At 49.0% G+C, this 13,149-nt stretch overlaps 1 protein-coding gene across 10 annotated transcripts in view; it reads right to left on the reverse strand.

Annotated features, from left to right (window-relative positions):
* hyd (E3 ubiquitin-protein ligase hyd) overlaps positions 1-13,149 on the reverse strand; it is a 79,953-nt gene that overhangs the window by 18,479 nt on the left and 48,325 nt on the right. For 6 of the 10 annotated variants that reach the window (XM_089571996.1, XM_089572002.1, XM_089572000.1 and 3 more), the window contains 9 exons: positions 11,329-11,574; positions 10,081-10,385; positions 9,161-9,377; positions 8,596-8,819; positions 7,567-7,818; positions 3,988-4,410; positions 2,863-3,068; positions 2,131-2,368; positions 723-999 (listed from right to left, as the gene is read on the reverse strand). In XM_089571996.1, the coding sequence (XP_089428122.1) occupies positions 723-999; positions 2,131-2,368; positions 2,863-3,068; positions 3,988-4,410; positions 7,567-7,818; positions 8,596-8,819; positions 9,161-9,377; positions 10,081-10,385; positions 11,329-11,574 (2,388 nt within the window). The remainder of the gene's footprint in view (positions 1-722; positions 1,000-2,130; positions 2,369-2,862; positions 3,069-3,987; positions 4,411-7,566; positions 7,819-8,595; positions 8,820-9,160; positions 9,378-10,080; positions 10,386-11,328; positions 11,575-13,149) is intronic. The other 4 variants (XM_089571999.1, XM_089571994.1, XM_089572003.1 and 1 more) reach the window with 2 other exon arrangements.

Here is a 13,149-nt window from a genome sequence, read left to right on the forward strand (position 1 = left end):
TGTGTGTTGATTCTAAATATGTCATTTAATTTCATGTAAAACAATTCCTTGAGCACTTATGCAGTTTTTATGCTAGTATTTTGCGGAGAGTCTTGAAGAAAATCTGCTGCCGGAAACTCGCTGAAATGTGTGCCATTGGGTTCTCTTGACACCAAGGAATACAATAAGGGTGAAATTGTCTTCCTGCCTATCATAGAACTTAAGTTATACAGTTTTGAAGTTGTCGCTTCAGAAATGAGAAGGAAAGTATGTATTCCTGTTTCTGAAGTGGCAGCTTCAGTACCCTATTACTCAACTTCTATGAGAGCCAGGATGATAATTTTACCCTTATTGTATTCCTCGGTGTCAAGAGAACCCAATGGCATACATTTCAGCGAGTTTCCTGCAGAAAATTTTCTTCAAAACTCTCCGCAAAATACTTGTATAAAAAGTGCATAAGTGCTCAATAAATTATTTTACATGAAATTAAATGACATATCTAGAATCAGCGTACAAAAATACATTTGCCCTGGAAATTTCATAACTATGACTAAATTAATAAAATTTTCTTGTCAAGACCAGTGTCCCCCCTTAAGAAAGAATAAAAACTAGGTGGAGACATGCTCGGTGTCCCTTTGCACCTTTAAAGTTGGCACATCCCGCATGTCTTGCCCAGCCCGCCCCTGGCACCTAGGTGGGGGCACACAGCCCCAGCACGCTCCCCAAAGTACCCTCGACCTTACAAGGGAGGTGACGCTCACTGTACTGCAGGGACCGGTTGCCCGCCTGGCAGCCCTCCAGGTTGGGCAGCTTGTCGGGCGACAGGATGGCCTCCGCAATGGCCGCGTAGAAGGAGCGCGCCACTCCGGAGCCCTCGCCCGGCTCGTCTTTGAAGGTGACCTTGACCCGGTTCATGGCCAGCGGCGGGGTGCCTCCCATGCTGCGGCGGCTGTAGGCACTGTACTGGTTGTTCAGCTCCTTGAACGTCTGCTGCAGCAGGCTGTTGCGCTCACGCTCTATCTGCAATGGCCGCGGCACACGTGGTGTCACGAGCAGCACCACCCACAAACACATCTCGCACATCTCTCGGGTAGAGGCCACAGTGCGAGCAGCTCTCACTGCCTTTCAAGCCGCAACTGCCACGACTGTCAAAGCACCAAACTCCTATCCCATGTGCTTTCAACGCCTTGGATCTGACTGGCTTTTTCAATGGCCGCACTGTGGCGCACACTTTAGAAAGCTGCTTCCCTTTCCATGCCAATATTCTGACCACCTGGCTTTATTATCCTGCAGCCTCTTTCATTCACTGGACTGAGCTGAAAGTTCAAACCAGCAGTGCAACTCCCACCAAATTCCAGAATGCCCTCCCGAAGATGACAAATATGTTGAGGTCGGAGCACATATCCAATGAGGACTGCTTCCAGAGTGATGAAGACCAATGGCCCCAGACTCACGTCTACAGAGGCGAGACATGAGGCTGACAGTCTCAGAAATTTCAGATACTACCTCATAAAGAGCAAACAATTTAGTTTGGCTTTGGTTTTATGGGGATTAAAACGTCCCAAAGCAGCTCAGGCTATGAGGGACGCCTTAGTGGAGGGTTCCACATAACTTCAACCACCTGGCGTTCTTGTAACGGGCACCGACATATGCACAGTACACGGGCCTCTAAGCATTTCGCCTCCATCAAAATACAATCACTGCAGCTGGGAGAGCCCCAGGTGGTCGAAATTATCCAGAGCCCTCCATTACGGCCATAGCCAGAGTCGCAAACCACATAAAACCAAACCAAAACCAAACATTATAAATTTGAATGATTCACTGGGGCTGCACTCATTCGTTATAGAAATGAGTGTTGCAGCATAAAAGGGGGACTTGTAACCATAGCTCAGCTGTAGTCTAAAAAATTTTGCAGAAAAAAGGCCAGTCCTGTGTACAGCCTGTACTCAGAAAAAAAAATAAAATAAATAAAAAAGTGCAGCCCTTATACGAGTATATATGGTAGGTTGGCTGTATTCTGAGACAGTTCACTCACAGTTTAGATTACCAGTTGTCTTTTTCATTCTGTACACTCCTAGCGCTGTATTCTTTTGTTCCCACAGAAAAAAACGAAAGGAGTTCCAAGACAAGGACAGGCCAGCAGGCGCGCACCTTGGAGAGGGTGAGGTCCCTCTGCTGGGAGTTGCGCAGCTTCTCCATGTCCCGACGGAAGCGCACCTCCTTGACCGGGAAGCCGCCCAGCTCACTGATGACCGAGCCCGGCTCGGCACCCACGTCGTCCACAAAGACCCGCCCAAACAGCTCCAGCGTCAGCTGCCAGCGGCTCAGCAGCACCTCGTGGGACACCAGCTGGCCCAGGGTGCTGCTCCCAGAGGACGAGGGGCCGCGACTGCACCCATCAATCAGCACACGGGGGAATGCAGGCAATGCGCCAAACACCTCCTCATGCCACGACTTCCAATCAAGGCGGAAAGCTGGGCTAGTTGGTGTGTCATTGTTAATTAAAAGACTAGCGCATAAAACTAGGACAAAGACAGAGAAGGAGACAGGACGAACGCTAAACAACTTCAGTTGTAGTAAATCTTCAGTTGATGTTTAGCGCTCATCCTGTCTCCTTCTCTGTCTTTGTCCTAGTTTTATGCGCTAGTCTTTTAATTAACAACCACGACTTGCATACATCTCAGCCAAACCGAACTGATCAAGCAGCAATTTTATTATTACGCACTAGAAAAAATGACCACAACAGCTTGCTATACAATTCACTAATATTTTTTCTTCTCGTGCAAGAAACTGTAGTAGGCAGTAGCAACACTAAAATAGCCAGTGAAAAACGAGGACAGATTCACTAGTGCTGGCAAAAAATAAGCAAGTGGCAGGACACACCTTGAAGAAGATGTACCACCAATTCCAGCGCTCGAACTTGACTGCGTGGCGCCAAAGTTGGCAGAGGGGGCGGCCACTGAGGAGGAGGAGCCCTCTGCCCTGGTCAGTGGTGGCAGGCTGTTGCTCGAAGTGACCGTCACTTCCGCAGCTGGACTAGGTGCACCGGAGTATGAAGGAGGAACATGGGTTTCCGAGGATTGCTGGGACTGGAAAACACACAACACACAGAACGACACCGTTAAGGAGCTGCACCAGGGACCAAGAGCTCTGGCATGTCAACTAGGGAGCTACACGACCACACAGAGCTACAACAGTTCTACGCCCTTGAAGGCTGGAGGGGAGGTGTAAGTGCCCCGCCAGGCATTGCATATGAATCCAGGAGAGGGTACCAGCTTGGCAAGTGTCCTTTCACCTGCCAGCCCCCCCCCCCTCCCACCATGAAGTGCTCGCAAGCAACAGTAAACAAAGCTTCCCTTCCAGGTGACTTCATCACAAGACCTCGAATGTGGCATGTCCTCATACCTCAGTCTTATCGATGAATAAGAAAACTTCCATGAAAACTGACAATTGCTTCAAGGACTGTTATGAGGTAGTTAACTGATGAAAAAGAGTGAAAAGCTCCACGTTTTTTTCAAATTTCAATTTTCCCGCCAAATTAGCCCATGTCAAGTGTACACCCACCCATGCGAAAACACGAAAAACTGCAAGGAGGCCCATTAGCAAAAAATAACAAGCATGTAGAAGGGTAAGTTTGATACTCTGGTAATAGTCGTCAGGCAAAAACACGACTCTCAAGGTCACCGCTGTCTGTATGCCGGCACTTGAAGCAAGTGGGACAACTGTGTCCCGCTGTGGGGCAGAAATGCTGTCCACAGGGTGACCTAAATTTAATACTATGGTCAAAATACTGATTCCTAGAATTAAAAATTAGGTACAATCGGAGAATAATATCTGCAGATTCCGAAATTGTCATCTTTAAACAATCAAGTTTTGGGTCCTTTTTTTTTCGGAGCCAAAGACCAGCGTCCCCCGTTAAAGAACCGCCTCAAGATATGGCCCCTGGAATGCAATCGCTTCAAGGAAGATAGTGGGGAGAGGGAAAAGAAGGAAGGAAAAGCTGCTCACCGACGGCTGCCCTTGGCTCCGATGGGAGCCAGCCAGGACAATGACGCTGGACTTTCCCTGAGTGGAAGGCACTGCTGAGGAACTACCGGGTGCCGACAAAGTCGGACCAGCAGTGCTGCCTTCCTGGGACGGTGCAGCGCCTGTCGATGGTGCGGTGGCTGTGGTGGGTGGGGGGCCCTTGCGTGCGGATGACGGGGCAGCCACAATGATGGGTGCCCGGGTGGCCTCGGCCAGGCGGCCGCCCGTGTTGGTCAGCAGGCCGCTTCCCGAGCCCCTCGAGAGGCCCAGGCGGGGAGGCAGGAGGGGCGTGGCTCCCCCCCCTTCACCTCCACCGGGGGGCTGGGGAGCACGGGGCGCCCCAAACAGCTCCTGGCGGGTTGCCGTCGGGGTCAGCAGCTGGGGACGATCAGCCAGTGGCAGGGCCTGCAAAGCCAGCACAGGAAGGAAAATAAAAATTCGCAGGCGGTCATACAATGCGATGCAACAACATATCTCTGTTAGCAGTACTGGTTGCACATTTCACTTTACATCAACTGCCTTCCCACTGCGTCTCTGAATTTGATTTCGGCGCCGCTTTTTGTTTCCCTGCTGCGCGGACTTCTGGCGGGTGTAGGTGGTTGGAGTCGTCGAACAAAAAGAGGACGTCATTTTCGCCGAATGAGGGCTATACACAGTAAAATGCTAACCCATCTCATTAATGATGGCAAGTTCAAGCACTAAGGAAATTAGCAGGGCTATAAAGTGGACAACCGTATTTGCACGCGTACTGAACTCATTTTTTTTTTTATTTTGGGGAAGAGTTGACAGATTTTTTTGCAAGAGTTGACATTTCACATCATACAGTGGAACCTCGATTATACGACGTTCAGGGGACCGCGCGAAACCGTCGTATAATCCGGGTGTCGTATAATCGAAAATCAAAGAATGCGGCCAGTGGCGCTCGGCCTTGCGCCGAAAACTGTTGACCGGCTTCAAGCCCGCGGCAAGTACGCCAATCAGATTAAAAAAGACAAAACCCAGCATTTGTTTGAAACAGATTTGCAAAAAAATCTTTATTACCGTTTAAAAAAAAATCAGTAATTTTTTTTTTTTTTTTTTTGCACCTTTGCCCAACCTCGGCGCATCAACTTTCTTTCAAGGGCTGCCACGTCCGGCAGTAGGTCGCCAACATCGTCGCGCGCACAAGCAAAGCGCCGGATGTTGTCGACGCTCTGCAACACGTCCGCGTAACTAGGAATGGGAGCGCAAACCTCTGCATCGTTGTCCACTTCGGAAGTTTTATCGTGGCACAAGCATCCATTACTTCCATGCGGCCTCGCCCGCTTATCTGTTTTTTCATCAGCGTCGGCTCCTGCTGCGGACGCATCTGTTGCTGGGACGCGCGTCTTATCTTTTCTCTTTATCTTTCCTCTGATCTTTTAACTCTCCTCGGCAGCGGTGGTGGCTTGGCTCACGCCAGTAGGCGGGCCCGTGCGCTTTCCTTTTCATCCTTCTCTCAGTCGCAACAACACGCAGGCCGCGCCTCCTTGGGACTCCGACTGCACAGGCTCGACGAAAAAGAGAGCAAGTGCACTTGGCGGCCCCGGGAAGAGCGCTCTCTTCCGCGCAAAAACGGGGGTGCTTAGATTCGCATGCAGTTTTTTTTTTTTTTCAGAAATTTTTTTCCGAAAATATGGGGGGTGCTTAGAATTGCGAAAATACGGTACATCCCGGCCTGCGTTTGCACGGACGGTACGAGCCAGCCGTCGTACGAAGCGGGGTCCTTCTAAAATTTGCGTCGTATAACCGAGGTTTTTAATGCATTGTCTCTATGGGGGTTTTGCCGGGACCGCACAAATTCGTCGTAAAATGCGGGTCGTCGCATGACCGGGGGACGGATAATCGAGGTTCCACTGTATGTCCGTCAGTCTGCCCACCTTTCCAGCCACTTCCGCCCGCTTCCCTGCACACCCACCCACCCGTTTGCTCACACGTTCGACCGCTCATCTGATTATCCATCTGTCCATCTATCATGAACAAAAGCGCACGGTCGACAACGCACCTCCCTAGGTGACTCGCACTCTTGTGTGGTTGGTGTTTAGAACCGTTCGCTTCAAATGGTGTTTGCTCAACAATGGCGCGATAAGTCGATTTTGCGAGTGCAGTTAGCCACAAATGAGCAATCTAGGATGATTTCGACGAAAGTTACAGCTGGTCAAATTTGAGAGCGAAAAATCTCTTTTTGGCGACAGAGAAAAATTATTTACTGTGAAAATTTTCTTAATGAAGCAGTGGCTCAAAGCTTCTATTACTGCAAAGCCTGGGCAGAATCCTTTTAGCAGAAATGGAATTATATAGAAATAGCTGATACAGAACTGGAGATATCGCTCCTCCAAAATTCTGAATGTGTCAAGATAGCAGTTTTCAGAAATCAGGAAAGAACGTTTTTGGCATATTTATGATCCACCAAGGACAACTAGAATTCACTGAAGAGAGTCCTGGCTGGTTTCTGGTGTGGACGCACCATTTCCCGTTGACATAATCACCCTTGCAACAAGGAAATTGCCAGCGAATGGACTGCACAGTCTGGAGGGTAGCACTAGAGATGAGTGCCTCTGCACTGCAACCGCCTCGAAGTTGCTGCCTAAGTTGTGTCGCGCAAGTGTATCTCACTATGACGCTGTGATTGCAATCTGCCCATAACTAATGATACATGCCCTTTGGTCACCTTGCACCTCAAAACATTGAGAAACCAAGTTTCTTTTGTCAAAGTTTGCAATTCCATGACGCCGTTTCGTGACCACCGCAAACACTATTCCACTACTGACTATCAATGAAAGCTGCCTAGGCATCACTTTCCGATCTGCACCGTCACGAGTACGCTACCTGTATGTGGAAGGAATTACCCCGAGAAGATTGCGTTCATTCCTCGATGTCATGCTAAGCACCGCCAGCTACACTGGCCATCACAAAATGTCGGTGTTTTGTCATTGGTTGTAGATAGCAGGATGCAACGATGCAGCGCATCCAGCATGTTCTGCATTCTACCTTTCACTAATTTTTAGGCCTGAACGTCGTGTGAATCGAAATATTGCACACTTTGCACCCGACAAGCCTTGCCAAGCCGTGACAGTGGAACGGCACGACCAACTCAAAGTGGTGCCACGCCATAAAGCGGTCTATGCCACCAGCCAACCAAAAGTCGCCATTTTGGTCACGCGGTTCAGGAGACCAATAGCAACGCGTGGTGCCGCTTTGAGGGCTTGATCATGGTTGTCAACTGAAAAATAGAAATTGGCTGAATCGCGACCTTTCAAACGAGATCAAAATGATGCTGGCACAGCACGTGATCAAAGTTTGGAGTGATTTGACCCGAATTTAAAAGGCTACACGCACGCAGATCCATGTTTTTAGAACACTATAACGGCCGAATTAGGCAGTGTTTTTCAACCAAAATTTGTAGATAGCCATGAAAAGACCTCAGGACCAGGAAAACAAGAAGATCTGATTCTTCTATCAATTTTCAGCCGCAAAGGGCCATGTCCCCCCCCTTTACCAATGCAGGACCCAACAAGGTGGCGCTGTCCCCAAATGGCGCACCTGGGCCAGAGGCGTGCCAAAGGCGTCGGGGGCCTGGCAGCCCAGGCAGAGGGTGGAGTCTGAGCGCTGGAAGAAGGGGTGTCGACGGCCACGGTTGCTGCCTGCAGCTGCCGTGCTTGCCGAGGCACCCCCTTCAGCCGTGCCCGAGGCTCCCGCTGCACTGTCCTCCTCGCAGCAGCTGTCCATGTCCACCTGCATGGCCGAACTGCCCCCACCAGCCTCTTCTTCAGGGTCCTCATTCTCATTGTAGTCCTGCAACAAGAGTAGGAGACCACCCGGGCACTCTGACAATGAGGCACTGCATTTGAACAAGTGTAACGCAACAACACATATATGCAAGGGGAGATCGAGCCAGCAGCCAAAGCCAAGGGCTACGCACTAAGGCATGTATGCAACACAATCAAGCGCAGCCTCCTTTTCTTGCCGCTGCTGCTTCATGCCGCATGCTGCCCGTTCCTCCGACCCATTCACCACTTTTTTTCTTCCCTACTCCTTGCAGCTCTTTCACTGCCTTCCCCCTCTCAAAGGCCTATGCCACCTGCTTTCTGCATTCATAACCACACTCTCTTTAGGCAGTATGCACCACATGAGTTGATTCTATGGCCTAAATCATTGAACTGCTATCTACCCACAGATCAAAAGCCTGGTAGCTGAGCTATCTCTTAGGGCAGATGAAATAATAATAATAAAAAAAGATTACACGACTTTCATACCTTGGTTCTGAATACAACGCGAGGTGTATTCTATTGCAGATAATACAAAAAAAGAAAACGCATCACATTCCTAAAAATGTGCAGAGCAAGACTGAGGACATGTTTAGAGCAGTAGCTTGTAATCCTTACACCAAAAGTTCAATGACATGTTACAGTGCACGCACACACAGGAAAACACACAAAGACAATAGAAAAGGCCGCACGCCAGTGCTTAAATTCAGGAATAGCTTCAGTTACATTTAATCCAGCAAAGCCCACAAATAAGCCACAAATTAGCGGACAATGAAACTGAAACGGGCAGAAATCAACAGCTTACCTCAGCATACCAGGGGTCAAGAAGCAGAAAACCATCACGCAGGGTCTCGGAATCGTCCGCTCCCGACCGCATGAAGTAGATGAGTGCGTCGAAGACGTATGCCACATGCTTGAGCGAAGCAACGTCCATCACCGGCAGCGAGTCGAAGTGCTCGTTGTTGTGGGCACGCATAAGCGAGAGTGCATAGGACAAGAAGTCTCTCCTTGCAGATACCCCTTCGGAACCTGCAGCAGCAGGAGTGTCAGTGATCAGTACGATCAAAGGACCAGGCTGAACAATACCACCCACAACCGCAGCCCCATTACTCCACCAACAACTGTGAGCTGAGGGTGAGTTTAGCTGTAAACGACCGGTCAAACAATGGGGCACTAGATCGGAGCAGCTCTGGAACAGTGAGCAGCATTCTTGTACAATTGGCGACGCCACTAGAAGCACGCAGCAACAGCCTAATTATTGTCAACAAATGGCAAATCACCCAGCGTCCTTGTCTCAAAACACGTTTCTACACTGCACTCAAGATATTGCAAGTGCTGTCATTTCCCCCGTGGATGACGCACGTGCTTACCATAGGCGGTGAGGCGGTTCCTGCGGCGGTTTTCCAGGCTCCCAGAGGCAGCCATGCGGTCCTCAAAGAGGCCCCTCCGTGTTCTCGGAATGGCCAGGGTGCCACTGGGGTCAGAGTGGTTGCTCAGGGCGCAGCCAAACCGAAGCTGAGCTTCCGTGGAATCCATAACGGCCACCAGCCAGTCCCATGTGGGTTTCAGGTGGTAGTCCAGATATGCCTACAGTGCCACCAAGCAGTGTCTTTCCTATATTGGCAACATCATGCTAGGCACAGTCTTGGACACTCCCTGGCTGTGCTTGCAAGCTGAGGAGAACGACAGCACAGCTTCTTTCCAAGCAATACCATTTAGGACAGAAGCCACAGGCAAGGTTTTCATGCACAGCCCAAAGAAACCAATGATAATACTGGCTGTTATGCATTACAGGCTATAAATGCCTTGGCAGCCTAAAGCAGCAACTAGCCTTTACTACATATACAAACTGTACATGGCACTTGGTTTCGTGCGATGCAACACGTACTGCTGTGCTAAGCAATGCAACATGAATGAAATGCCACTGCGTCTACAGCGATCTCACGTCTAAAGTGCAGACATTGTCTGCTTTGTGAGCTAAACAACGCTTGCTGCTAAGAACAAAAAGTTCTCATGCCTTCCGATTCACCTATTTAGTGCACACTTCAGCCATAGACACAACACCACAACATTTTCCCAAGCAAAACTGCACATCACCAGCGAGACAAACATAAAAACAGCAGTGCATTTAGAATCATTCTGAATAAACAAGCAACCTTGCACAAAGTTTGACCTTGGCATTACTTTGATTGCAACCAAGCCAGCCCCTCGAAAGTAGCAATTGTATACTTGCGTCCACTGGTAAAGCAAAAGATAGAAGCAGGCACTTCATCAAGTGCTCTAACCCCACCTGCATGTTGAGGGACTCCTGGTAGGAGACGTCCAGCATCTTGGGGAGGCCCAGGCCGGGTGATCCCTGGCTGTCCTGCAACGTGCCCAGCAGGTCCGCAGTCTGCCGCAAGACCGCACCAAATGCCCGCGCCAGGCCCACAGCCGTTGTGCCGGGGCTCAGCTCTGGAGCCAGGGCAGCGGCGGCGGCCACAGACGAGCCGGAGCCCGAGCCACCAGCTGCAGCCGCAGCCACGGCAGCCGACCGTCGCAGGGAGCCCGGGTCGATGTACACCAGGCCGCCCGTGCCTGCCAAGGAAACCGACCCTTCCCAGACACAAGCCACTGTCAAGGTGTGCACACAGTGCAGACCGTGTCACAGCCAATCTTAATTTGAAAACAATGCGACTAGAATAGCTTCCCATGCAATAGGTATAACCTAAACATGGGCAATTAACTGCTGCTCAACACTTCATCAATCACACCGTGTCACAGCCAATCTTAATTTGAAAACAATGCGACTAGAATAGGTATAACCTAAACATGGGCAATTAACTGCTGCTCAACACTTCATCAATCACACCGTGTCACAGCCAATCTTAATTTGAAAACAATGCGACTAGAATAGCTTCCCATGCAATAGGTATAACCTAAACATGGGCAATTAACTGCTGCTCAACACTTCATCAATCATGACTAGCAGAGCACACTTGCATTGTGAAAATTTAGTTATGAATAAGCACTAGCAGAACGTTCTGTTCTCAATACTATATCAGCTTTATAAGGGAGTAATTGCTCATTGACATCCACCCAAGCGCGGCCTTACGGCTACTAAGGAAAGCTATACAGCTTTCTCAGAAACTTCGTAGTTAAAGAAAAATTCGTCCTGGTCCGGGGTTCGAACCCGGGACCACCGCTTCACCGGAGCAGTCGCTCTACCAATTGAGCTAAAAGAGATGGCAAGCTTATGGCAGGGCGAGAGCGAATTGATCAATAACTCGAAGTGGCAACAGTGTTGACCAAATGTTTAGGGGAATCCCCCAAGGTGGAGTAGATCTACTCCAAATCTACTCCACCTTGGGGGATTGCCCTAAACATTTCACCAACCTATATCAGCCTTGCTACTCAGTAAATCACGCAACAACTACTGTTGCGTGAGCAAAGTTCTGGGGGTTCCAAGAAATTCGTGATAGCCTCTGCATATTTCTGTGAAACTGTGAAATTAAACATAAATGACAAAAGCATTTCGACTGCAGGTGGTGGTGCTCACCGGAAGAGGAGACGTGCGAGCGGCCGGCAGGGTCCCGCTGCCGCAGGGCCCACTGCAGGTGCTGGGGGGCCAGGCTGCCCGGCCGCGAGCCCCCAAGGCCCCCGGGTCCCCCACCGCTGCTCGAGGGCCCTCCTCGCCGCTCCAGCTGCTCGTCCAGCAGGGCCAGCTCCTCCGTGTCTGGCTCCGTGTCGCCCGCCTCGCTCTCCTCTTCTTCCTCCATGTTGGACGACTCAGCAGACTCATCCTCTGAGCACCCACACAACACGGAAAGACGATGAGTGATAACTAGGGCCCGGAAATTTAGGCATTTGCCTAAACATGCCTATAAATGCCTAAACGGGGGATTTTTGCACTTGCCTGCCTTTTTGTCAATTTTTAGGAAATACTACCTATTTAACCACATTTTTTGCCTATAAATTCCTAAATCCGGCACTTTGGTCCTCGGTGCGTTTTTCAATTTTGAGACAGCTGTCTATGTATGGTGAAAGGCGCGCGCCGATGCGCACACAAAAGGCGCGGGTCTCACCGAACGTTTTTCTCGAATTGCAACTTGAACGAAGTGTAACGAACTGTTTATCTCGAAGTGTAGCAAGAGACGAGTTTGGAAAGAGACCTGACATACATTAGTTCAAACTTCTCAAAATTGACGGAAAGGATGACAAAGTTGGAAAAGGCTGGACTCTCAATAGATGAACCGTTGAAGGTAGTGGCAGAAGTACCAGCAGCACTTCGGGACTGGAAGGAAAGGGTGCGACTGCTTCTACAAAGATGCAACAATTGGTAGAAAAAAATAGATGCCTAGAAACAATTTCCCAAATCAGAGACCTTCTACGCGGAGACGATACGACCACATCACCTGAAGGCCTAAGACTTTATCAACTCTCATGTTTTAGGTTCGCACCACTAACTTCATGTGATGTCAAAAGAAGCCTTTTAAAGTACAAAGCTATGCTTAGCGAAAACCGAAGGAGCTTCAAGTTCGAAAACCTGAGAATGTGCTTTATTGCTTCAGTTGAGGACTGCGTACGCTCCGTGCTTGACTTACAAATCTTGTACATATGAATAAAGAGTATTATTCAAAGCGCCTATTTTTGCTTTATAGCGCCTATTTCAATATTTTTTAGAGCCTAGATGCCTGCCTATTTCGGCGTTCTTTAGTGCCTAAATTTCCAGGCCCTAGTAATAATAGAGCGACAGCAAGGCACCATTGCTCAAGGGAACGGGAGCAATAAGAGAGGCCCTACCGAGCATGTCTCGGCAGTAGGGGTGTACGAATATTGAAAATTTTTCCATATGAATCGAATACGAAAAAAAAAAAATGCCGAACTGAAAGTTTATTCCATATAAAAGAAAAAAAGTAGGCAAGTGCGATTTCTTTCAAAATAGTATATGGTTTTTGCAACCGCGACACGCCTAAACGGACTCTGCACACACACAAGAAAAAAAGATGCGCACAGAAATGTAGACCGTTTGATTAGACTGTATAACAATCTGCAACCTGTAATGAAACCCATGAATGACACATGAACTGCAACTAAAAATAACATTACGGGCAGTAAAACCTCATTATTAAGACTTCAAATGACCACAAGAAACACCCTAATCATTGCCCAAATGCCACAATATCAGTTTTTTTTAAAATTGAATATGAAATGAAGAACAAATATATTGGATTCATATTTGAAATTTCTAACATTTGCACGCCCCTATTCGGCAGTGATGTGGGCATCATAGCCTCGATGGATGTTCGAAGAGCACTATGTGTTGCAAGTTATCAACACGCAAGTTTAGTGCTTGAGCGAACCAGTGTGGAGCACAGCT

This window comes from Amblyomma mixtum, chromosome 2 (assembly GCF_055824585.1).
Source record: "Amblyomma mixtum isolate Tamu chromosome 2, ASM5582458v1, whole genome shotgun sequence".
Taxonomy (NCBI): domain Eukaryota; kingdom Metazoa; phylum Arthropoda; class Arachnida; order Ixodida; family Ixodidae; genus Amblyomma; species Amblyomma mixtum.